Source organism: Sitophilus oryzae, unplaced genomic scaffold, assembly GCF_002938485.1.
Source record: "Sitophilus oryzae breed Bouriz unplaced genomic scaffold, Soryzae_2.0 scaffold_552_pilon_pilon, whole genome shotgun sequence".
Classification (NCBI taxonomy): Eukaryota; Metazoa; Arthropoda; class Insecta; order Coleoptera; family Curculionidae; genus Sitophilus; species Sitophilus oryzae.
Window position 1 is genome coordinate 26,384 of NW_022147143.1, and position 26,456 is coordinate 52,839.

Consider the following 26,456-nt stretch of genomic DNA (forward strand, 5'->3'; position numbering starts at 1 on the left):
AACGTTGAATGAAATTATATAATTCTGTTAAAACTCGTTTGATTTTATTAAGCGACCATTTTGTCCTAAACATTATTTGAATATGAATGATAAGTTTGACGTCTGTCTGGTTGTGAATTAACCAGAAGTTAAAATGAAACATCCTATTACTTGAGCGAACGACCCAGACACAGCATGACGGCATAGACCCAGACATACGTATCTAAAGTTTTCTGTACAGTGAAAAGTGAAAAAGAAACAGCAATAAAAGTTATGTTCAGTGAATTCTGAAATGATTCTGAATAAGTTTCTTAAAATTTAATGGCGATGGCATGGTGTGTAACACATTAATTTTTGTACCTATCCAACCATGTTTATTTATCATAAGGCTGGGGGTTTTAATTTATCGTATAATTTCTTATAAATACCGTGGTGTTTATGTTCTATCACCGTTTAAAAAAGTTCTAATTAAATACTGAGTACTGAGGTGAACTATTGTTTTTCCTTAAGAAATCTGAAGAGAATCAAATCATAAGGAAAAATGAGTGATACGACAAATCGCCGACCAAATTTTTCCAATGTACCTCAAAATGGAATTAATAGAAATGTTAATGTTCTTAGTATAAAACCAACAACTGCAAAAAAATTAGTAATAAAGAACCTCAAAAGTAAGTATAATAAAAATATCATATTAGGGCAGAATCAGGTATTTAAGAAAAATCGTAATATCTTCAGGTGAACCTAAATTACCAGAAGATTACATTGAACAAACATGGAAGAAACTAAAAAGTGCAGTACTGGCTATTCAGCAGGCAAAACCAAATGAGTATCAATTAGAAGAATTGTATCAGGCCGTTGAAAACTTGTGTAATCATAAAATGGCACCAATTCTGTATCAGAAACTTCATAATTTAACTGAACAACATGTCGCTCAGAATATTGAACAATTTTTAGCAGAGTCGATGGATAGATATTTATTCTTAAAAAAAATGAACAACACATGGTTGGCCCATTGCAATCAAATGATAATGGTCCGTAGTATCTTCTTGTATTTAGATCGTACCTATATATTGCAGAATCATGTCTCGTCAATCTGGGATATGGGCTTGGAACTATTTGGAAAATATATTTTATTAAATGCTTTAGTTCAGACGCGTGTAGTTGAAGGTTTATTGATGCTGATAGAAAAGGAAAGGCAAGGAGACCAGGTAGGATTTAAAAATGTCTATCATAATAATAATCTAATATTAATAATCTCTTTATTATAAAAAATAAATAATACCCAATTAAAGGTTTTGAGTGTTAAATTAATTATACATAAAATGTATATGTTACTGTAAATGTCCGAAATGCGGTTAAACCTAGGATAAGAGTTGTAAAACCTAGGATAAGCGCGCTAAACCTAGGATTTACCAATGAATTAACACCCTCCAAATAACCACGCTAACCAACTCGAAATGCGGCAAAACCTAGGCTTTACCGCATTTTGGACATTTAGAGTGACATATACTAAATAATAATTAAAAATGAAAATCATACAGACATGTCCTTATTTACTTTTAAGATGGAAAATATAAAAAATATATGCCGGGAGTAAATTTGTAGTGAAAATAAGATGTGTTTTTTTAGGTTGATAGATCATTGCTTAAATCGCTATTGAGAATGTTGACTGATCTTCAAATTTATCGTAAAGCTTTCGAACACAAGTTCTTACAAGCTACAGAACGTTTATATGCTGCAGAAGGCCAACGTCTCATGCAAGAATTGGAAGTTCCTGATTATTTAACGCATGTCGATAAGCGGATTGCGGAGGAAAATGAGCGAGTGTTGCATTATTTAGATCCGGGAACCAAATATCAACTAATCCATACGGTTGAAAAGCAGCTGCTTCGAGAACATGTTTCTCAAATTTTGCAGAAGGGACTGGATCAGCTTCTTACTGAATTTAGATTAAACGACTTAAATCTACTTTATGACTTATTAAGTCGTGTTAAAAATGGCTTGGCACAGTTGTGTTCTTCCTTTAACGCTTACATTAAAAAACGCGGCAGGACCATTGTGATAGACCCTGAGAAAGACAAAACGATGGTGCAGGAATTACTGGATTTCAAAGATGCAATGGATAATGTTGTATCCACATGTTTCCATAAAAATGAAAGGTTTAGCAACTCTCTCAAAGAAGCATTCGAGCATTTTATTAATCAGAGAACTAATAAGCCAGCGGAATTAATAGGTAAACATTTATAATTTTAGTGACTAAATCCGAGGAATATTTAATCATTTGTAGCCAAATTTGTCGATTCTAAGCTAAGAGCTGGAAATAAGGAGGCCACTGAAGAGGAGCTGGAAAGATTGTTGGACAAAATTATGGTCCTTTTTAGATTCATCCATGGAAAGGATGTATTTGAGGCCTTTTATAAAAAGGTACACACTATAGTTTATCTGAAGTCAGTTGGAATGGAATGGCACTTTCGGCACTGTCTTTGTCGAGACAACGGAATTAAGGGTCAATACTTTCAATTGACTTAGGAAATACTCTAACTGAGCAGTGCATCTGAATAGCTTACACTTTATTTAGTAATATTTTTTTATTTATTTGTTGTAGGATTTAGCAAAACGACTTCTTGTTGGCAAATCTGCTAGTGTTGATGCAGAGAAAAGCATGCTTAGCAAGCTCAAACAGGAATGCGGAGGCGGCTTCACCTCAAAGTTGGAAGGAATGTTCAAAGACATGGAGCTTAGTAAGGACATTAACCAAGCCTTCAAGCAGCACACTACTGTTAATAGTAGAGACTTGCCTCAAATTGAGATGACAGTTAGCATACTTACTATGGGTTATTGGCCTACCTACCAGCCCATGGAAGTCACTTTGCCAGATCAAATGGTTAGACTTCAAGACGTTTTTAAAGTATATCTATGCACCCTTTTGTTTCTACCGTATTAAAGTTGTTGTTTTAGGAATTTTATCTGAGTAAACACAGTGGTCGGAAGTTACAGTGGCAGCCAACCCTTGGTCACTGTGTTCTAAAGGCATCCTTTCGAACTGGTCTTAAAGAATTAGTTGTATCGCTGTTTCAAACTTTAGTTCTATTACTATTTAATGATTCTAACGAGTTAACTTTTGAGTATATTAAGGAAGTAAGTTCAGTGTTGTGTACTTTAATTTCAATTTATTTGGCTAAAATGATTTTAGGTGACTAACATTGAAGATGGGGAATTAAGAAGGACATTACAATCTTTGGCTTGTGGGAAGGTATGTAATTTTTAGCGTGTAATCTTTTAGCCGTTTTAGCGTCATAATTTTAGGCAAGAGTGCTGGTAAAGATTCCCAAAGGTAGAGATATCCAAGACGACGACCACTTTAGATTCAATTCTGATTTTACAAATAAACTATTTCGTATCAAGATTAATCAAATTCAAATGAAAGAAACTGTGAGTTAACTATTTCTTCTAGTTTAATATGTAAATTAAGCAATAACGTTTTTGTTTCAAGACTGAGGAACAAAAAGCAACAGAAGAAAGAGTATTCCAGGATAGGCAGTATCAAATTGATGCTGCAATCGTCCGGATCATGAAAATGAGGAAAACTCTTAGTCATAACTTGTTAATTAGTGAATTGTATATACAGCTCAAGTTTCCTGTTAAAGTAAGCACGACGAGACCAATGTTTATTGATTGCATCTAATTTATTTTTTGCAGCCCCCGGACCTGAAAAAACGCATAGAATCCCTTATTGATAGAGATTACATGGAAAGAGATAAAGATAATCCTAATCAATACAACTATGTAGCATAATTTTGTTGAGATCAAATTGACATAAGTTGTTCTAGAATTAACGTGTTGCTCTTACATATTTTCTCTGACACTTTATTATTCATTTTGTTTTATTTGGTTTGTTAAACCATTGATTTTTTGTAACATACATTTATATATTATGTATTCTTGTAAATTTTGTGATTACTTTGATTTTAGCGTACTATTTAGTTACTCATTAAAACAATATTATTGGTCAAAATTTCATAATAAAAAATACTTTCATGAAATCTGCGTTTTATTGTAAATTATTTACTCTCTCACTATTGTGTACAAAGGCGATGGCGATTTTCGTTATGGTACCGACTAAAAGACCAGTTATTCCGAATTACTCTACTTGGAGAAAAAACTCCAAGAATCAAGTTAAAAAAATTAAATGAGTCAAAATATTCGAATACGGAACTGTCAATAATAATTTGAACATAGTAATGTGCGCGTTCAGGGAACACAGCGTTTTTTGACGCGGAGGAGGCGAGTAATGTCGGGTGTTCGATATTTACGTTCCGATTGACGGATGGCGTCTTGTTGCTCTAACGCGCATGCTCATACCGGGAACATGGACGCTTTAAATTTACGCTACCACTTACCCTTGTACATTTTTATTTATTTAGAGTTGTTGGTAACGGCGATCAAAATACGCCGTAGGCGTATTTGATCGCGTTGGTTGTATCTCTGGTGTTTTTGGTATTTTATATATATTTTATATATTCATTGATTTTCTTAAAAACTATTGCACGAAAAGCTATGAAAATATTTTTTGAGGTTAGAAAATTTTTTTTCTCGCTTATTTTACAAAAATCGCATTTTCCTCACCTCAAGTTCTTTATTTTAGTCTAAAAGGCAGAATATCCACTTTTCATAATAAAAATACTTTCATGAAATCTGCGTTTTATTGTAAATTATTCAGCCCTAAAGTGAAACGGACCCCAAAGGCGATGGCGATTTTCGTTATGGTACCGACTAAAAGACCAGTTATTCCGAATTACTCTACTTGGAGAAAAAACTCCAAGAATCAAGTTAAAAAAATTAAATGAGTCAAAATATTCGAATACGGAACTGTCAATAATAATTTGAACATAGTAATGTGCGCGTTCAGGGAACACAGCGGCTGACTGACCGCTGAGACTTGCTCAGCGGCTGACTGTTTTTATGTGTAAAAAGAGACCGTTTAGTAGTAATGTATCGGCCTCTTAAGTCCTTAAAAAGATTTTCATAAATTTCCAAAAAAAATTTAAATGATTTTATGTCTAGATAACGTATACCACAGAACACTCAGACTGTGACTATAATACCGTATGATCGAATAAAAACGGCGTCAGCGATGGCTACGAAATGAAGATTGCTGTCATTTTATATGTAAAATTATATGGGAATTGTCATATTATCATCGATCGTCATTTCCAACCCAACTGGACGCCGTTTTTTTTGGATCATACTGTATAAGTATACCTATACCTTTGCCTATACCCTATACCTAATACATCCTAATACCCTTGTATGTAAACAAGGCTAATACCTAATCTGTTCTATTAAGAACGTTCTAACAAAATAAACCAAATAACAATCAAACGTCTTTATTGCCCTTGATTATGAATAATAATGGACAACAAACCGCAACATTTGCTGTTCTCCATTCGCGAACTTCAAGTTCCAGTGCTTTACGCCCTGGGCTACTCGAGAACGGTTCTGAAAGGAGCTGTGCGCAATAGCCAGGTTTGCCTGGTGCCTTCATATGGCCCGGAACAGTTCTGAACTTTATGACTCAATTGAATAGAGGAGATTATCGCGTTCTTGAACAGTTCAGAGCAGCATAACTGCGTGAATGGAGGGCAGCAATTATTGGGTGCCTGTGTACATCCTGAATATACATGGAGTATACTAGTGGGACCAAAATGGGACGTAGACGCTAGTGTAATTTCACCCTGTGATTTCACCTTTGAATTTCACGCATCATTTTTCATCAAGTTTGACAGATCAATGGTATTCTTGTGGTATTCTCTGTGGGTATTTTTAATCCTAATCTTTGGGCAATGCGCTTGGTTTTTGTCTGTTTTTATTAAAGAAGGGTAGTTGTACAAAAGATACAAAGTTAATTCGTAGAGGTTTTATTAATTTCCGTATAAAATGTCGGATGACGACTTTATGTGTGATGATGAAGAGGATTATGGCTTAGTAAGTACTTTAACGGCAAAATAAAATAATTAACTTAACCTCACTTTAGCGTTCAGCCTAATATTTTATAAATAAAATAGTTGGGATGTTATTTTCTTATTCAATTTTCTAGGAATACTCTGAAGACAGTAACTCTGAACCAGATGTTGATTTAGAGAATCAGTACTACAATAGCAAAGCCCTAAAAGAGGAAGAGCCTAGGGCAGCCTTAGCTTCCTTCCAAAAAGTATTAGATCTAGAAGGTGGCGAAAAGGGAGAATGGGGATTTAAAGCTCTAAAGCAAATGATTAAAATTAATTTTCGTTTGTCAAATTATGATGAAATGATGGTTCGTTACAAACAACTACTTACATATATTAAGAGCGCTGTAACTAGGAACCACAGTGAGAAATCTATTAATTCAATCTTAGACTATATTTCGACTTCACGAAATGTAAGTAGTTCTTTTCTATAATTGCTTCTTTAGATTGATAAAAAATTAATTCCAGATGGAATTACTTCAAAATTTTTACGAAACAACACTCGAAGCCCTTAAAGATGCTAAAAACGATAGACTTTGGTTTAAAACCAACACTAAATTAGGCAAGCTATATTATGATAGAGGAGATTTTAATAAGTTAGCTAAAATACTCAAACAGCTGCATCAGTCGTGTCAAACAGACGATGGGGAGGATGATTTGAAAAAGGGCACGCAACTGTTGGAAATATATGCTTTAGAAATTCAAATGTACACGGCACAGAAAAACAATAAAAAGTTGAAAACTCTATACGAACAATCCTTACATATAAAATCGGCAATACCTCATCCATTAATAATGGGAGTAATAAGAGGTGGGTGCAGCACTTGATATTGATTTTTTGTATTGTCAATTCAATTTTAGAATGTGGAGGTAAAATGCACTTAAGGGAAGGGGAATTTGAAAAAGCACATACAGACTTTTTTGAAGCCTTCAAGAATTACGATGAATCGGGAAGTCCTAGGAGAACTACTTGTTTAAAGTATTTGGTATTAGCAAACATGTAAATAATATATTTTTATTTACTGTTTAAGTAAAAATAATCCCAACTTTCTTATAGGTTAATGAAGTCTGGTATAAATCCGTTTGATTCTCAAGAAGCTAAGCCTTATAAAAATGATCCCGAGATATTAGCAATGACAAACTTGGTTAATGCATACCAGAACAATGATATTAACGAATTTGAATATATTTTAAAGCAAAATAGACAAAATATTATGGATGACCCCTTCATTAGAGAGCATATCGAAGATTTGCTTAGAAATATAAGGACCCAAGTGCTAATAAAACTTATTAAACCATACACCAGAATACAGATACCCTTCATTTCGACAGAGCTAAACATCGATGTGCAAGAGGTTGAAAGTCTTCTGGTAGCCTGTATATTAGATAAGTATGTTAAGGGAAGTCCAACCGACTTGCCAGATTACTAATTGATTACTTTTTAGTACCATTCAGGGCAGGATAGATCAAGTAAATCAAGTTCTGTTTTTAGAAAGAACTACATTAAATACGGCTAGGTAAAGTTACTGTGTGTTTACGTTATAAGTTATTTTTAAATTTATCTTGCATTATAGGTATAATGCATTGGATAGATGGGCAAACCAACTCGGCACCCTTCACTCTTCGATTGTAAATAAGATGGCTTGATGTCCCAAACTACAGAGAAATCAAATGGTCGAAGTGATAGCGCTTAGCGCCTTTTTTTGTTTGATCACTCCTAAATGTCTAAAAATATTGTTTCAAATTAGTTTTAATTTAACAATCTCGATACAGTTCCCAATCATGAACGCTTAAATGCTATTTGGCTTACAGGAGCAAATATATTTATATATTTGTACAGGAGGAACAGAATTTACATTAAAAAAATATATTCAGTGGACGATAGCATATATACAAATTACATTTTAGCTGTAATCTTTTTATCCTCGATTGTCTATTCCTTATCTGTTTCTTTTAATATTTGCCCTTTGTAAATCTATCATTCACACAGTCGTCAGGTTTATGGAATATTGCTGAAAAAAGGCATTATATAACTTTATTTTACAAAATGTGTCATAACTATTTTCAACAGTCGAAACAAAAAAACTCATATTGTTAAGATTTTTCTAATAAATAAAAATTTATTACGTGTTTGTTTTTTATTTTTAGACAGCTTTCTTTAAAATTCTATACTGTAAATATTCCAATTAATTGGGTATAACAATATTGTACCTGATTGATAGGCCCACGATAGGCCATAGTATGAAGATATGGCCAAGGAATGTATTTGATGTGTAATCAAATTTGTTTCAAATCTTTGATTGATTCAAGTACATGGTAATTTTAATTTGTACAAAAAAGGTGACATTTTAATCTCATAAGATTTATTTTATTTTAGTCTCTCATTAGTCATAAATACGGATGCGGGGGCTAAAAGCCGGAAAACGGAAAAGCCCTCGGTATTTAGATATTTAGCATGTATTGTCATTTTAATTTTATATGATTTTAGTGTGTATATGTTTGGTTGCCTATATTTTTTATTTCATCCATTGATTCACATCAAATACGTTTAAATAAAATATACGACGGCCTTCCCATAAGAGCAATGAGAGGATTTACGTCCCAGTATTGAAGGAAGACAGAAAATCGAGTCGAATGTTCAAGACATAGGTTCATCCTTGTTTAGTCAAACCTCCTACAAACCAAGGATAGACTATGTAGGAAATGCATTGAAATTCTATAGCCATCCTTCAATATCGGGACAGGAATTTAAGCGGTACCCTCCGTATACTTTATTTTAAACGTATTTGATTCACATCGTGCAAGATCCAGAGATATGGAAGTGGGTTTCCATATCTCGGGCAAGATCCAATGACTAAAGAATACATCTTTAGTCATTGGGCGCATTCAGTAAACACACCGGTTAGTCCACCGGTGGAGAAAATTAAATTGAATGCCAATGGTACGATATAAATAAATAAAAACTAAACGATGATGTTGCCTATCATAATCACACCAGTCCTGTACTTTTTTAGTAAATGCAACGAACGGTGCCGAACACCAAGTGCGATTTTTCGGAGCAATTAACCTATAAAACTACATTTTTAATTTATAGGTTAATTGCTCCGAAAAATCGCTGCTACTTGTCACAGTGCTTTTATTGGAGCAGTCGCAGAGCGTAGCAGCTCCACAAAAATCGCAGACTGGCCCACCTCTAGAAGTGACAGCGAGACCTGGAAGATGTCTGCCATCTTGCCGTCGACAAAAATTTGGATGCGCACTCGTCGAAGCTCATTCTCCCACTTCCATATCTCTGGTGTTTACTGAATGAGTGAATGTGCCCATTGTGGTGCCCATTGGCAAGATCTATAGCACGTCTATAGAGTGAACAGTTACTTAATTCTGTGGTTGGCTGCTTTCGTATAGGGTTGTTCCGATACTCTGAAAGTATCGATACGGATCGTATGCAGATATATCGAGACTTGGAATATCGATACTTTTTGATACATGATATCCTTAAACGATATGTCATTACCATAATTACCTTTAAATTTTATTATTATATAACAACTTCATATTAATAAACAACTAAAAATATATTCCAATTAAGTAAAGAACAAAAAGGAAATATCCTCACCTATGTATACACTAAACAAAAACAAAAGATATAATTCTAATTGAACAAAGAAAAATTCAAACTACAAAATAAACAACAAACACAGAATTAAACCTAGGCACTCAGTTCAGTCTTTACAACATGCACGTACAACATCCTTTAAAAAAAAAGTTTTTTTTGTTTGAGTTTAATCGAAAAACGTTTAATCGAAACTTCATTAGTTTTCTTTTTCTCTATCGTTTTTTTGCAATTTGAAACGTACGTATCGATACGATACGATACCAGTCAAAAAGTTTCGATACTCGTATCGTATCGTCTGGAAGAAATCGATACAAAATATCGGGTATCGAAAGAAAATGTATCGATAGATACTTCAAAATATCGGAGTATCGAATATCCCTTCCCTACTTCCGTATCCGTATGTCCGTATTCCGTATTGTTTTGTCACGGGAATTTTGGGAAGTGTTCAAGTAAATATTAAATATTCAAGTAGAAAGAACAAATAGGTATTTACGATGGCTTTAAGGATCGTCCATAGAAACTCTTTAAAATGTGTTTGCAATGTAGCTAGGGTAAGCATTTTAAGATTATATAATAGTATCCTTTCGTTCTGAACGAACTGAAAATTTTCACTTAAACTGATTCATTCCTTTTATGTAGTATAGGAAATAAATCAGTTTAAGTGAAAATTTTCAGTTCGTTCAGAACGAAAGAATACTACTAATAGCTACATTTGAAGCCGGATTAAGATAACGCATATTGTAGGCACAGTCAACAATGTCTGCATTCGAAATACAGCACAAGACACCTCTTATTAAAAAACAACACCCTATCCCTGTGGCTATGTATGGTGGAAGAAATGCAGTCACCATGCTGCCCGGAGGTGGCATCGGTCCTGAGCTCATGGACTATGTACGTGAAGTTTTCAAATATGCCGGTGCTCCAGTTGATTTTGAGGTAATTGATATTGATCCTCATTCAGAAGAGAGTACTGCATTCGATTATGCTATTACATCTATTAAAAGAAATGGTGTTGCTATTAAAGGTATCAATCTTTGTTTTTTATCTGTTGTTCCTAACAGTTTCGTTTAAGGCAACATTGAAACAAAAAGTGAGAGTGCAGGTGTATTGTCCAGGAATGTTGCTCTGAGAAATGAGTTGGATTTGTTTGTAAATATTCTCCATTGTAAATCGTTTCCTGGTATACCTGCAAGGCAAAAAGATATTGATATTCTTATAATTCGTCAAAATACTGAGGGTGAATATGCCATGTTGGAACACGAAGTGATATTTCAAGTTTGCATTTTGAATTTCCTCTAACTTTTAAACAATTTCAGAGTGTTAACGGTGTGGTAGAGAGTATGAAGGTTGTAACAGAATCAAATTCTAATAGGGTGGCTAGATACGCTTTTGAATTTGCAAAAAGAACTGGAAGGAAAAAGATAACAACAATACATAAAGCCAACATAATGTAAGCAGAAATGACTGTTTATGGTGCGATGCTCAATTGAATTTTATAGGAAACTTTCAGACGGCTTGTTTTTGGAAACCTCAAGAAAAATTGCCAAGGAATATCCAGAAATCGAGCACAATGACATGATTATAGACAACTGTTGCATGCAGCTAGTATCCAAGCCTCACCAATTTGACGTTATGATAATGACAAATTTATATGGTAGCATTGTATCAAACGTGCTATGTGGATTGATAGGGGGTGCTGGCATATTATCAGGAAGAAATTATGGAGATCATGTAATGTAAGTTTGTAGAGTTTAATACTCTGTAATAAAGTCTTGTTTTAGTATGCACTTTTTGAGCCAGGAACTCGTAACACTGGAACAGCTATAGCTGGCAAAAACATTGCAAATCCTTTAGCTATGTTGAATGCTTCTGTAGACATGTTAAATCATCTTGGTCATAAACAACATGCCAGCTTAATTATGAATGCTATGATGAAGACTATTGCTGAAGATAGATTGCTCACTCCAGGTATTAAATAAGATTGAGTAAGAGTTTGGTGTTGACAATTTTATTTTTTAACTTTAGATCTCGGAGGAAGCGCCAGTAGTACGGATGTTGTTCAGAAAGTTATTGACCATATCTTACAAGCTGACATCAGACCATGGTAATTTTATCTCTGTGGTAATAGTGTGATGGTTTGTCACTACTAACTGGTCACGCTTGCCTCTGTGATGTTTTCATCCACTAACTTTTTAGGTCGTTTTCCTAACAAACACTTATCCTTTGCATTTTCACTCCTAACAGTTACACTGAGCTGCCTTTACCTAATGCAGTATTAATTTTTTCGTATTTTTTTACAGAGTCGTCACTCAATCTCTCTTTTACCATCGTGTTTACCGTGTGATTATTTATATGTAAATATAAAATTTTTATGTAAGTTAAGCTGTACTGACCTATTGAAACAAATGTTGAAATAATTTTAGATTATATGTTTAATAGAGTTTGTTAATAAGAGAACAAGGTATTTGAATATAAGTATTTAATTTTCATGTGTGACTTTTATTGACTCAGTAGAACGTATTATAGGCCGGGCCGGGTTCATTTGACCTGAAGAATTAGGTGTTTTATTAGCTCGTCTTAAAGAACCTACAATCTGTCTAAGATTATAATGAAACAGATTGGAATTTATTTTTTACACTTTTATTCAAAAGATTCATCCAACTTTACACACTAAGAGAAAATAATATATAATTTATTTATATTAAAAAATGTACGTTAGTTAACACAGAGGCATATCCATTTACGTATTATTTTTTAGCGATTTAGGTACCATTTCTTTGAAGAACTTGGCGCATTTTTATTTTTTTTAGGTCCATAAGCGCTCTAGTTTAAAAGAAATGGTTGTTTAATAATGAGTAAGACTTACATTTTCTGTACAGACAAAAAAGCGGAATAGAGATTTATCTTCAACGAAATTTAGCAATGTTAACATTTAACAGAAAACTATAATACAAGTCTAATTTGTTTATGAACTTCTGACACATGTACAATGTATGAATACTGTTGACTAGAGCTATGCTCTAGAGTGAGTCTGAACACCTATAATTAGTGCATACTTTATAATTTTGGCACATAAGTCATAGAGGTTTCATGCTTTTTTGTAAGAACATTTACTTGGAAAAAATACTGTAATTATATATAATAAAAAAAAACATACCAATTTTGTCTTATACAAATATAATTTGAAATTCGCATACATTACACAAAATGGAGTGAGTATAAAGAAAGGTCTTAGATGAAAATACAGCAATTTTTATAACGGGAGAGCTAGTAACTTAATTTATTTTAATACTTAGTTTTTAACCCCTATCTCAAAAAAGTTTAATTTCTAATACTTTAAGTAAAAGGCCTTAAATTTAACAAAATCTTATAATTTTGGTTAACAACCAGCAGTTTTTTTAAAAAACGTGCTTTAGATTAAATATTCCCTAAACATACAATATTCGGCTTTACCTTCGCAAAATGAATTGTTTTTTCACTTATAGGAACGAATTCACGGTCTTGACAAAAGTTATAGCGATTATAAATAATTCTCCTATTCTGCTCCACACAGTTACAATGTTAAGTTCGACGGTGGAGCCAGTATATCACTACATTTGTATTTCTTATATAAACATAAACAACAAAATAAAATTAGAAATTCAAGAAAACAAAAATTCACAAATTGCAATAATAGATTTTCTTACAACTAAAAAGCAAATAACGCCTCACATGAAAGTCTGTTGATATCTCATCACGCCTAATAGTTAACTAAAATGGTTTGTTTATATACATCGACAAACTGCACATTTATTTTAAACAATTTACAATTATACGAGAGGAATTTACAATTAGAGGTACTAAAGATTGCAACCGCAGCAATATTTTTTACAAAAGTTCGAATTGGTTTTAGTGTTACAAACTCTCACTTCCATACTTGTTTAATTTGTACTAGAGTGCAATCACTGCATAGTTGGATTTAATTAACAATAAAACAATAACAAGAAAACTGGAAAATAACACTCCTATCTGAGAACATTTTTTCCCTTCTAGAAAGTCAAGTTCTGTAAACTTTTCAAGAATTATCTATACAACCAACTCAAATGCGAAGTCATTTAAAACGCATAGGGCTGAGAAAATTCAAACTGTTTTTTTGAATACTTTTACACATGTTACATCAAGGCGTCTTAATTCTTAACCAGTTTACGTAACTATTAACATTTCTCAGAAATAACGATACCTAGATAATGGTCTAATAAGATGAGCAAATATTTATATACAGTAGGGAATTTAACATTATTTGCATACATATTTTACATACGTTTCACGTTGTATCCAAGTGATACAAAATACAGAACCATTTACATTGATTTGGGGTCCCATGCCCATTTTTCCACCCTGTATTACTATAAAATTATAAAATATTTTTACAAAACAAGTTTTACAGCAATAAGCACGGGGCTTATCAAAAAATGTCAGGATTTTCACGAAATATGCGGCCAAAATAGTTATCTGCACATTTAATTTTCTTTCATTAAAGAGGGTCGATACTAAGACTTAGTTTGTGTCTAGACAATTGAATAATCAGTTCAAGTACCTCAATTGATTGGATCGAATAGCTCAAATCAGAAGCCTGATTTACAGCTTTCTCGGATCGTTGGGTCACCCTGTATTGTAGAATTTCCGTATTCCACTTACTCATGAGGGCGACCCAAAGAAAAAATAAGTATGTAGTGTAGTAGTATAGATAAATATCGTATTCCCGTGTTTGTTGCTCTAGTAAATAGACAAAGTTGCTAGACCATTACTTAAGCCTTGTTATTTGTGTACAGGGAAAAATCCAATTTGACTTTTCTCGACATAAAAGGGTCAAGTGTGCATCAGCGAAAGTACTGTTCCGTATTTTCACAGTACTTGCACTACCTTTTCTTGGCTACCAAAGGTTTCTTATTTGGTATAGGAGCTTGTGGTTTGCCAGCATTTACTCTCTTCTTAATATTGGACGCCCCTGGACTTTTCGACCCATTGAGACAGGAGCAGGGCTTCCTCGAGGTTCTTCTGGAAGTTCTGTCGGGAATGCCATGAAACGGACACTTAGTTTGGTCTGCTTCCAAAGCCCGTTTCTCCTCCACTAGCGTTTGGACTTGTATGGTACCGTCATCGACAACTGTTTCTTCTTGTACGGAAATCGGCGTCCCTTCCTGGAGAACTTGCAGAATATCCTCCGAACTCGTTACTTCGGACCAAGTGTTTTCTGTCTGAGCCTTGGTACCTTTCTCACACTTTTTCCTGTTCGTGTATTTATACTTATACTTGTTTACTGTATGCGTGGTGTCAGTGTAGTCGGGCGAAATAGGCGAATTAAGAGTGACTTCGGAAATGGTGGCGCAATTTGGAACAAGCGTCGTGTCGTCGCCTGAAGAGGCAGCTGCGTTCACACTGCCGTCCCCGTTTACTTGACCTACATCTGCCTCCACCTGGTACTCCACATAATCGAAGAGATCGTTTCGCATGGGACTGGAGTTTTCGTCGTCGCTAAACAGATTCATGCTGGCTTTTGCCTTCGCCTCAGTTACTTGGATTTTCTGGCCACTCTGTTCGTACGAGGGTGAGTGGTTGGAATCGAAAAGCAAATCAGCTTCGGGGAATAAATCGCTCGTGCTTGGCTCATCCACGCCCAAGTCCTCGCACTCTTCCGAGAGAGACTTTTGCAGCCTCAGTTCTCTCTCTATAGCGGCTTGCTTCTGCAGGTCACTGTCAAGCTTTTTGCTCGTTGTTTTTTTCGTCCTTATTGCATAGTATATAGCATTGTTTTTAAACACCTTTGTATTCGTGGGAACCTAAACATATAGACAAATTAATAGGCCGCTTGCCGAGAACCGCATTTTTTACCTTTCCACTATTCTGACTGAATTCTTTAACGGTCTGAGTGGTAGATTCGACTCCTTCGCATGGTTTTCGGTATCTGGAATTGGTGTGGGACAACATAGGGCCATTCGAAGCAGACGCATTTACCAATACTGACTCGATTCTTCCCGCCCGCTTCTGTTCTTCGCCTGAGAATTTCAAAAAGATAAGTCTTATTTCTTTCAATAGCTAATTAGTTACCTTTAATGGTTCCTGCTGCCATTCCTGCCGATCTGCTTTCCTCTTCCTTCTTTATGACTGACGCGATGACTGATGTGGCTACGCTACTAGTCTTCTGGATACTGCTGAAGACGCTGTCACTGGACGGCGCGGCGGACCGGGGGGTTTCGTCCATTTTTGTTTCGCTTCCATCATTCGACAGATTAGTGCTGTCGGGCTGGGGTATATCCGGAGATTTATCCATCTTGATGGCTTCGCTAGGCTGGGAGATTGTCAGGAGAAGCTCGGCATTGTTAGCTCGCTCGCCATCCTCGATCTTCTTCAACGTAATGGGTTGTCCCAAAGTAACCGTGGCAACGGAATTGGAAGGCAAGACGACTGGCGGCTGAGCGCCTACGCCTGCGACCGTACGAGAAGAGATCCCGGAGAATGGCTGAATGGTGGAATATTTCACGGCCGAAATGCCACCGGGCTTTTTGTTCTGATTCACGAAACTTTGAAAGAGCAGCATATTTTGGCCCGACCTCGCCGGGACGCTCGTAAGAATCTTGCTTCCACCGGAAACAACCGCAATCTGCTGACTACCTTTAACGACGGACACTGGCATAATGTAACTTCCCGGCATTATGAGAGTCGTGTTGGGCATTTTCAACGCTTCGCCTACGCTGGAATCGGCAATGATAACATTCCGTGGCTGATTAGACGTGTCAGTGACGAGTAGCGGCCTTGCTGCGTTACTAGATGATGCCGGCTCCAAGTTCGTATCTGGAGGAGTAATGCTGGCCGACTGGGACTGTTCCTCGTCCGTCATGGACAGCTGGACAATGCCGCCCGAGCTGTCCTCGCTGCCCATCGTCAGATCCTCGCTTTCCGTCTCCACCAAATTGCTGCTCGTGTTATTGCTCTTCTTCTTTTTCTTTTTACTGGACGCGGAACCGGAAGCGGTGGAGCTAGGGTTCGTGGGCGGGTTGGACCTTCGCCTAGGCGCCGGCTTGTTGTTTAAATCCGGCGAGTTCCTCAACTGTTCGGCGTACTCGGCTAAAATATCGAAAATGCGTTGCGTGGTGTGTTCATCTTCTTGCGGCTTCTGTTGGGGCTTCTGAATGGTGGTAGGTACGGCCGCCGGCGGGCTTTTCGTTGTGGCGCTTTTAATGCTCTTGCCTTTAGACGACTTGACAGAAACCTTAGGAGTGGTTGCTGAGGTGGCCTGAGTGAAGCAATCTGCGGATGTACTTTGCGACGGCACACTGAGCGCGGGCGACGCAGACTGCTGGATGGGGTTATAACTGCTCACTACCACCACAGGGGACAAGTGAGTGTATTTTTGTACCTGATTCACGTACGTAAAGCTAATTCGCTGCTGGGGCGATTCTTGACTGGTAACAGCAGTGGTTTCCGGTTGCGCGGGGTTACTGCTCCTTTCTTTAACTTGTTTATACACCATATCAAACTCCCTCAGTTGTTCTAAAGTCGTCGAGCTCATATTCGTTTGTGGCGTCTTAATAACGTTGGCGGGTATTTGAAGTTGAACGGGTTTGACAATTCTCGTCGCATTAGGTACAGTTCCTGGCCGGCACAAAGTGATTCTAGTGGCCGAATATTCCTCCACTAGTTCTCCGTTCTGCTCCGTAATTTTTGGTTTGCCTTGGAGAGCAGCCGCTAGAAGCGCACTCATCTTATTTTGAATAACCGTTTCTTTGACCAAGCTGATTTGCTCGTGAGTGGACCCGGTGATCCTAAAAAGTTGCCGGGTGCTGCTTCCTGGTGGGATTAAACTCACTGTCTGGCCTACAGGCACCTGTCCACGAAATATCACGTTCCCAGCGATAGGCTGTACATTGGCCGGTACTGTTTTAGCCGCGGCTTTTTTCGTTTCTAAGTTAGTAGTCGACTGCGTAGGCTCAGCATTGTCTACTGCCGATGGCGTGGAAGTTTCGCCATTTCCTTCGTCAGAACTGCCACTAGTTTGATATATAGTCTTGCCAAAAGCCTGTTGAAATTTTGGAAGGGACGAACTTTTACAGATAAACTGTAAAATAGTACCGGCCTGGCTTGGGGTGGTAGTAGCAACAGTAGTGGTATCAGTGGCTGGTGCAGCAGTAATTGCAATTTTTACATTAGCACTGACAGGCTGGACAGGTTCGCTATTTCCGTCCGAATCCACTTTGATAACAGTTGCCGGCTGAAAGAGAAAAATATTAAAATCTTAGGGATGGCCACCAAATGATGAAAAGTAGCGGCGAAAAATGACAAGGCATATTATTTTCATAGACCTAAGTTGTAAACAATTGAGTTGGATAGGAGAGTAATACCAAAGTTATTTCGATTTCCGGAAATGGGACGCAAAACTCTGCTTAGAAAAGAAAAGAGTAGTTCTGATTGACTGAGCGATAATATACTAAGGGATATATGAAAAACATAAAAACATGTGTATGTAAAAACAGAATAAACTGATTATCAAATATATTTACCTGAGCAGATGTGTTGGATGGGGTGTTTGGCGAGGCGTTTGAGAAAATCTTTGTTGGTTTGCGCACTGGTTGGTTGGGCTGCTTTATAATCTGCTGAGAGAGGATATTGATGAAGGGCGCCTGCCTCACAGCCGCAGCAGTTCTTTGGCCTGGCATAATTTGGGAGTTTAGGATGTTTATCAGAGTGGGGGACTGAGACGTTGAAGGCTTTGGGTTTTGGGCGCTCACAGGTGTAACACTAGAGGCAGACTGAGCCTGTTCCGAGGCCGATTCTGATTTCTGGTCGGGCAGTTTTGGCTGACCAATCCTCTGGATGTGAGGGCTAACTTGGGTGCTGGTTTGCATATTTTGATTGGCAACCGTCGAAGCCCTGGTGCTAGAAACTTGAACGACGTTCACAACTTGGACTGTGCTGCCAGGCCTCACTTCTGAGAAGTCGTTCAATCCAGGTACATTTCGTAGCACAGACCTAACAGATTGGTCTTTATTTTCAGGCTCTACCAAAACAATCTTAGGCGTGCTAGTAAAACTGATGCTCTTTTTTATAAACGCGCTTATGTTATCGTTTAGTCTGGTTTTCAAGATTCCCTTTAACCTACTCGCATGTGAATGGGTCGCGTCATCGTCCTCGCTCACTAGAATGAACTGCAGCTCACTAGAGGGACGATAATTTTCATCGGGCGAACTGAAACCATCCCTGTTGATGCAACCCTTGCGCTGTATTCTGTCCGACAAGTTCTTCGTGCGAAAACCATACTCTAAAAACCTGCTCGGCGGGCCATTCGTGCAACCTGGAAGACATTCAAATAGCGCTTCTGAGATTGTGGCAATCGTTGAAGATTGGTCGGTCTGGGAATCAAGTTCCTGATCCAACTTGAAGCAGGGGACGCCTTGATGTTTCCGTCTGTGCCTGTTCTTGTATTTCTTTAAATTTGACTCAATTTTGTGTTTCCTCGTTGTCGCTGACGAAAGTAAAGAGGTTGCGCCACTTTTGGATTTTTCTATTGAGCTAGAGCTTGCTATGGCGCAAGAGGAAGAGCTAAGGTCTAAATCCTTTGGAGCCACCTTAATATTTTCTTTGTCGGTTTCGGACATATCCTCAACATCGTCGCTGGAAAGAATGAATTGACGACTATGACGAGAATTTTTTATAGGTTCAAATATTTGTAGAGGTTTCGAAACATGTTCTGGCAGAAAGACAGTTCGCCACTTTGATATAAAGGCTTCCTTAGGTCTTGAATAATCGTGCCACAGAGGAACATAGCTAAAGAGTTCTCGTCTGCCTTTTTTCCTTTTCTTTCTCTCTTTGAATGTAGAAATTTTGCCATACCTCTTAACTTTCTTGGCGACATTTTTTTTCTTTCCATTCACTCGTTCGTATTTTCCATAGTTATCGCGGGCTAAAAAACTAAATTCTGGCTGACTTTGAAAAATTTGTAAAATATCAAGAGACGTTATTTGTTTCATCTTCGGAGTATTGTTGGGCACATACGCGCGTCTGATTTGAGCTACTTGATCCGAGTTCGAAACTTCTCTAACATTGGGAAGATCAGTCGGATCATTGTCTATGCTATCCACAACTTTCTTCTCGCAAAGTCCATTTTCATTATTTTGAACATTAAATATATTATCACAGCACGGTTCAGTATTTACATTTTCACTATCCACTGATAAACTTATATTTCCTTTATTGCTGTTTGATTGCCTTACTTCAGAAACCTGCAAACTTACACCCGAGTTATCGCTTGTAACTATACATTCTTGGCAATCTAAAGTGGCGTCGGGCATGAGCACGCCGTCGGCGACAGTTTCATCGTCAGTCTTGTTCTGCGAACCCTCAGAGTGCCTTGCAACAACAGTCTTGCTAGAACCGTCGCCAGCCGCAGTTCCTTCATCATCAGTCTTTTGATTCTCTTTAGTTTGTATAATCAGATGGCTTTTATCTTTGTCACAATCCGCTGTTATTTGGGTTGTTGTTTTCGGGGTATCCGCTGGGGTGCAGGTAGTTCTTTCCCGACTTATCCGCTTGTGCTTGGCATAGTCTGGCTCGTTCTTGTGAACGCTGCTTGTGAGCGGACATTGCCGATTTTTGACTAGATTCGTACTGGCACAAGTCTGTTCCAAATCCGACGGCGTGGCTTGGCTGCTGTTCAAGGCTCGACCGCCAGTTTCCTGGGCCACAACTTCCGTCGTTTTTGAAGGCCGAATTATTACGGATGTTTCCAGATGTGTCGGGCTTCTTGCCGGTGGAATTTGCTGGTCCGGAAAGGGCCGAGTCGTAGAAAGAGGCGCGCTCGAAGGCTTCCCTTGTGTAGATGACCGTCCCTTTTGGCAGGTTAATCGTTCGGATGTTGTCGCTGGACCAAGTGCGTGGTTTAGTTGAAACCGAGAAAGCAGCCTGGCTGGAATTCCCTCTAAACGGATCACTATTTCGCGCGGCAGCGAGTGATCTTTCAGGTATTGCAACGGCATCCGGCCCTTTGTTACTTCCATCGATATTTCCGGTTGTAACGTTGGGCCTTTTGATATAGGCGTTGGCGGTTCCGGCGCGGTGCCACACTGCTTGGCCAGAGCCGGCGTGTACGTCCCTGCTGTCTGGTTTGGGGACTTGCCACGACGTTCTGCACTTCTGAGCCTGTTTCTCTGCTTCGTTTTGCATTCTCCTTTGGTACCACTGGGCGAGGACGTTTCCTGCTGTGATTTCGTCAGGAGATTGTGCGATATTTCCGTCACTTGGATTAACTGGTGCTCTTTGATCGCCACTTGCCCACCAAGCTGGGGCAACGTGGCAGCTACTCCGTTTTTTGACTCCGTACTCGATTTGTGTAGGTCCGATTCAATTTCCTCAGCCGCCTCCTTAATTACATCGTCCAGTGTTTTCACAGGGCGAGGAATCTGCTTCTTCACGGCCCTCAGAGGCATTTGGTTCTGCGCCGGTTTTCTAAAATCTAGCGAGTAGCTGTTTGTCGCGCCCTGTGCAGGTGAACTTACAGAAGAACTGGGGCTCACTTTGGGTACGCCGTAAGTCAAATTGCTTTTAATAATATTTGACACGTACTCCGTGGAGGTGCCGCTGCTCAAGCTAGAGCTAAAAACAGAGTTGCTCTGATCGACTGCACTAGTTGTTGACGGATGAGTCTTTTCCAACTTTGGAGGATAACAGCGCAAATTAGTACTTCTATTTAAAGCGAATTCCAAGCAAGACTTGGCCATGTTACTGCTGCTTTGGCTTGAGAACTGTCCAGAGGGTTCCAACAACACTGACGTATAAGCGTTGTAATTACTTAGGTTAGTTACTGACGAAGTTAGAGTGGGATAATTACTGGCGAAAGCCGACTGAAGATATGCGAGATTTTGTGGCGCCTTAGCATTAGCTGGTTCTGCATACATTTTACTACTAGAAGCACCGGAAGCGGAAGAAGTGCAGGAATTTTGGGAAGAGGAATAGTTGCCAACAGTCAACGCAGCAGAATCGGGTGTTGTAACTCGTTTCTCGGGAACAGTGACTTCTGATTCTTCCTTTTTCCTTTTGAGATTAGGTCGGAACATTCTGAGACTCTTGAGGGTATTCGGATCAGACCGGGGCTGGAGCGGAGGTATATAAGGTTCGCCAGTACCATCACTGCCCATGCCCCGGTACTTGTCATGAGACATCGAGTCTTCGCTAACTGAAGACGTTTCCTCATCGGACACGAAGTTTAGGTCCAAATACTGTTCGTAACCCTTCTCTATTCCCGTATATTCGTCAACAGGCTCCCGCTTGATGTGCTCGAACAAGGAGTAATCGACGTCGACGAACTTGAGCTCGGTCACGAAGTTCTTGGTCTTTTCTGGGTCGTTCAAATACATAATGCAAAGCCTGTACAGGTCGCTCCACGACAGCAACCAGCTGAGGATCTGATAGCGGGGATTGGACAAGCAGACCACCAGATCGTCGCACAGGGCTTCTGAAATGCCCAAAACGGACTCTTGGAGCGCCTCGTGAAGAGCCAAGTTCATTTTTAGCGGAGCACTCAGTTCTGGTTTGCACATCCATTCTCCACACTCTGGACAAGTCCAGGCGATATCGTCGGATGGTAAAGCAGGCGGATGGAGCCGGCATTTCCATTCCTGTCCTAACAATATAAGTCAAACTGTCAATAAAGATCGCTATACCTGTACGGGGTCCCAGTGCAAGTTTACAATTTTTTCATCATATTCACGTGTTTCTTTTAATAACGATTAGAGATCTAATTGTGAGTTTAAGTGAAAACTTAATATTAAATAGGTCTGAAAAACAACAAATAGCTTCAGTTCCTTATTATTTTAAGCATTATTTTTAGTATTATATTTAATGAGTTTTATGACAAACTCTATCTGATGCTTTAGACAAAGCTCAGTTTTTTTAATATTTTATGTAACTGGGACCTCTGCACATATATTTCACTTTTTCTTCGAGAAATAATATTACAATTTTTTCGCAATATGTTTATTTCTAAAATTTATTTAAACCAAAACAACCAAGATAAAAGTATCTGAACAGAGTTTTTCTAAACTTTCTTGGTTAGGAGCCATTCAGATATCAATTTTTTAGAATAAACCTCTATATTTAAAAACTAAACTACATTTTAAATCTGCATTTGAATGGACAATTCCATACTTGTTTTTAGCATAATGTATAATATATATAAATATTACTATAAAAGAGTACATTGTATTGCTTCTGAAAAATAAAAAAAAAAAAATGTTTCATAAATAAAGCCAGAAAAACGATATGAGGAATCTGACAAGTTTTTACTGGTGTTTGGTATGTCACAATAAAATACCCATTATTTTTTTTTTGGAGGTTTACAACTATAATAAAAAATGTTTAGATACTAGTGTAATCTACACTTAGATAAAAAAAAAAAAGTAACGGAGAAATTTTAGAATTAAAGTTGATATAATGATATAAATCTTTCTAAAAAATTCATAAAAAAGTGCTAAAAATAACAAAAATATGACACTTTAAATTTGATCAAAAATTTCTCCGTTGCGTTTCTTTGCATCTGAGTGTATATTAAAATAAATATAGCCACAAAAGGACCAATTTTGAATAATTAGCATACCTGTATCTAATACTGGAAATCCACTTGTGCGTGCCAACTCTTCAATTTTCTTCAATCTGTCTTGAGTCGGTTCTAGGCTGAAAGCAGTTAAAACACATTCCCTGGCTACCTTCACGTGATCGTTTAAGAGATCAGCCAGGCTTGTGAACGTATTGGCAAGCCTTGATGTGGTGAGCTTAACTTTGTCTTCTTCGTTAACATGCTTCAAGCGCTCTAATTCATTCATATCTGTTGTTAGTGCCCGAATATACATTTCTATGGCAAAATGCCTTAGCACATTAGCAGCCTGGAACAAATTTTGTACATTCAGTTTTAATTAAAAAAATTTTAGATTGGTACTACCTCTTTATGTATGATTTCGCACATAACACAAAGACCAGCAGCATCTGCTAAGTTAGTAATACTTCTAATGGACACCACAAACTCTTGCAAGAGAGTGTCAGTATTGGAGAGTGTGAGATATGTTTTTAATAAATCTATTAGATATACTTTCAGGTCCTCATTATATTTCATTAGAGCCTTGGATAAAAAAAATCTACAGCCAAAAATAGCAATTTTGTTGCAATTCCGCCAAATCTTTGATATTTGTACTCTTTTCTTTGCAAATCTTTTGATCAGACAAACTCCCTCTTCCAATTGAAGCTCTTCAAACTGTACAAAGAAAAAATAATCATACATTTCTTCAACAATATTCAGACAACTTACTTGTTGAATAATCTTGTTTTTGTCTTGAAATTTGTGGAGTAGTGCTACATAAATGTCAAAAATAAACCATAGCTGAGTTTCAGTTGCATTTAAATTATAGTTTTGGGTAATTGCTAATTTCTTGTATTTCAAAAAATTTGAAACTAGATTGAGGGCTAGATCTTCACAATGATTCTCGCACAACTTTTTGAGCCTTACTGATACCAGGTATGCTGTCTCAACACAAAAAAATTCAATTTCTGCAAAGTAATATATGCCATTAGACAAACCTTCAAACAATTGATATTATAGTACCTTTAGGGCCGATTTCTACATCTCTTTCTTGAATTAAATTAGTTAAAACTGGATCTTCCCATGGTTTTTTTACTACATCGGCTAACTTTTGACAGCGGCTTGAAAAAGCATCATTAACAATTGCCAGATTAGCCTGGGCTTTTTCAATATTGTCTAATAGAATATTTTTGTCTGCCTCTGTAATGTCAGAAATTATGGAATCTATTGAGCAAAACAACCACTCAGTTTATACCTGGAATAGTTCGCCATTCTCCTGTAAGGACTATATTCAAGGCATGTAATTTAGCCCAATCAATGATTTGTATAACATATCGAATATCAAATTGTGATAAGTTCAATTCTGAAATACTTCTCCACACATCTATTAGAGACTGGACTTTGTTTTCAAAACTTTCTGACTTATCATTGAGAATTGAATCATACTTCTGCAATGCAAACAATTCTACATTTAGTCATTATTTCATAAATAAACTATTTTTAATTTTCGCAAAACATAAACAACTAAGTAAGGAAACTTGTCCTTTTCAAAATAAATATAATTCATTAATCCCCAAAAAATAAATTACATAATTAAAAATGGTATTTTTTAACAAGCATCTAATCTATCACTTATACACACATTAATTTTCTAAAAGAGCAAACGTGATTTCATAATTTTTAAAAACATGCACACATTTGTAAAAAATCCTAGAGTTAATAATAATTGACTGTTATTTCTTCAACCATTTAAGATTAATAAAGACAAGAGAAGATTAAATATACAGGAAGTATAGATGTGTTTCAGTATTAATTTGGTTACAATTGGCTTTAATATTATTATAAAAATGGTAATAAGCAGTCAGATATACATTTAAGAATGAGTATATATTTAACATTCATTCCACAGACCAGTTACAACTAAACAGACCCAAAATGTATACTAAACAGAGAAAAGAAAGCGATTAACTCATAAACAATTCCATTAATAGAAGCATAATCTAGGTTTTACCAGTAAGATTTAAAAAATACCACAATATATATATTTTGAACTCAGCACTTTTGTAGATTTAAGAGGTCTACTTATTTGCTTGTCAGTTGTTGAGTAAGATATTAAGCTATATACAGGGTCTAAATAAGTACAAAGAAATCAGATGAATTGATCTTTGACATAAAATTCTTTGAGTTTCCATTTTCCCATAAGTTATTTACCAATGTAACGTGGATCAAAATCACAATTTTATGGAAAAAAATGTGGTGAATGAATGACAAATACAGAGTGTTTACCTACTCCACATGCAATTGATTTATTATACCTATAGCATATAACTAATAATCAATTTCAAGACTTTCTCTCACAGTATTGGGAAACTTTTAGGTTCACCCTGTACAGGCAAGTAGCTTGGAAAAACAAAAAAGAAAAAAAATGAGAAAGTAAAGCATGAGGAAAAAAACTATTACCTTATGATTTTCTTTGCACTTGTTCATTTACACACTGTATATGTACTGTAACTAAAGACCTGATGTTTAATTACTTATTTAATTAAACCTTAGTTAACAACTAATAAGTATTTAAAACTCAGGAGAAACACTTTTATTTTAAATAATCAAGTTGTATTCGCCTTATAAATGTGGAGAAACTAGTTAAAAGTCCCTAGCATGTATCAAATAAATTAAACACCATGTAATAACGAGAACACGTATGATGTGGAAATATGTTAAAGATTAATGAAATCACTTTTGCCCGTGGTACAAAAATATAAAAAAATAAAAGGGTACGTGCTTTGAAAGGCGTATAACAAATATCTTCATTTACAGAACTCATCTCTGGACAAGCAATTAAACAAACAAGCTCCAAAACTATTAAAAAGTGTCGTAATTTGGCAAGGGGTAATTCACGGGATCCCGGACACTATTTAATATCAGTCTACAAGTTAACTAGCTGTATTTCACTCGAACATTATTATATTCGGCACAGGAATTCTTCGGTTTTTTCGGAGGTGACCCGACGAAACATGGCGGCCATGCGAATATACAACTATACACTTTTATTTCACAGTAAACATGCGAGAATTAAATAACTAATAGAATTAGAAGCACGAAAATTCCAAATTTTCACCTTATAAACGTTAAAGTAGTATCTTTCTTGTTCTTTGTTTATATTAGAAATACACTCGAGGTTGTTATCTTCCTCCTGAGACGCCATATTTACACCAAAAAACTGCACGCAAATGCTTCTATCATGCGCATGACTTTT

General features: G+C 36.9%; 4 protein-coding genes across 6 annotated transcripts; 3 read left to right on the forward strand and 1 right to left on the reverse strand.

Annotated features, from left to right (window-relative positions):
* Nucleotides 1-158: 158 nt before the first annotated feature.
* Nucleotides 159-4,022, forward strand: LOC115887124 (cullin-4B). Its single transcript, XM_030906456.1, has 10 exons — nt 159-647; nt 715-1,187; nt 1,609-2,212; nt 2,267-2,403; nt 2,585-2,887; nt 2,938-3,117; nt 3,173-3,232; nt 3,286-3,411; nt 3,473-3,625; nt 3,679-4,022. Exons 1-10 carry the CDS (start codon nt 521-523, stop codon nt 3,772-3,774), a joined length of 2,259 nt encoding a protein of 752 aa, XP_030762316.1. The 5' UTR covers nt 159-520; the 3' UTR covers nt 3,775-4,022.
* A 1,608-nt stretch (nt 4,023-5,630) lies between these two features.
* LOC115887143 (COP9 signalosome complex subunit 2) lies at nt 5,631-8,114 on the forward strand. The gene is made up of 7 exons (XM_030906481.1): nt 5,631-5,964; nt 6,077-6,397; nt 6,453-6,795; nt 6,846-6,984; nt 7,042-7,374; nt 7,430-7,501; nt 7,559-8,114. The coding sequence occupies exons 1-7, from the start codon at nt 5,917-5,919 to the stop codon at nt 7,629-7,631; spliced, it is 1,329 nt and encodes a 442-aa protein (XP_030762341.1). The 5' UTR covers nt 5,631-5,916; the 3' UTR covers nt 7,632-8,114.
* A 1,778-nt stretch (nt 8,115-9,892) lies between these two features.
* LOC115887127 (isocitrate dehydrogenase [NAD] subunit gamma, mitochondrial-like) lies at nt 9,893-12,089 on the forward strand. Of its 2 annotated transcripts, XM_030906460.1 has the most exons (8): nt 9,893-10,151; nt 10,345-10,624; nt 10,673-10,863; nt 10,917-11,050; nt 11,100-11,331; nt 11,382-11,568; nt 11,626-11,704; nt 11,901-12,089. In XM_030906460.1, coding segments are annotated over exons 1-8 (1,161 nt in total). In that variant the 5' UTR covers nt 9,893-10,094; the 3' UTR covers nt 11,902-12,089. The 2 variants fall into 2 exon arrangements, with proteins under 2 accessions (XP_030762320.1, XP_030762319.1); XM_030906459.1 differs by having other exon boundaries at nt 11,626-12,070.
* Nucleotides 12,090-12,760: 671 nt separating this feature from the next.
* Nucleotides 12,761-26,414, reverse strand: LOC115887126. Of its 2 annotated transcripts, none has more exons than XM_030906457.1 (10): nt 26,319-26,414; nt 24,456-24,648; nt 24,224-24,400; nt 23,930-24,168; nt 23,567-23,875; nt 23,225-23,510; nt 18,138-22,252; nt 15,688-17,848; nt 15,472-15,635; nt 12,761-15,419 (listed from the first exon to the last, which is right to left on the reverse strand). In XM_030906457.1, exons 1-10 carry the CDS (start codon nt 26,403-26,405, stop codon nt 14,499-14,501), a joined length of 8,652 nt encoding a protein of 2,883 aa, XP_030762317.1. In that variant the 5' UTR covers nt 26,406-26,414; the 3' UTR covers nt 12,761-14,498. The 2 variants fall into 2 exon arrangements, with proteins under 2 accessions (XP_030762317.1, XP_030762318.1); XM_030906458.1 differs by having other exon boundaries at nt 25,983-26,412.
* Nucleotides 26,415-26,456: the final 42 nt, after the last annotated feature.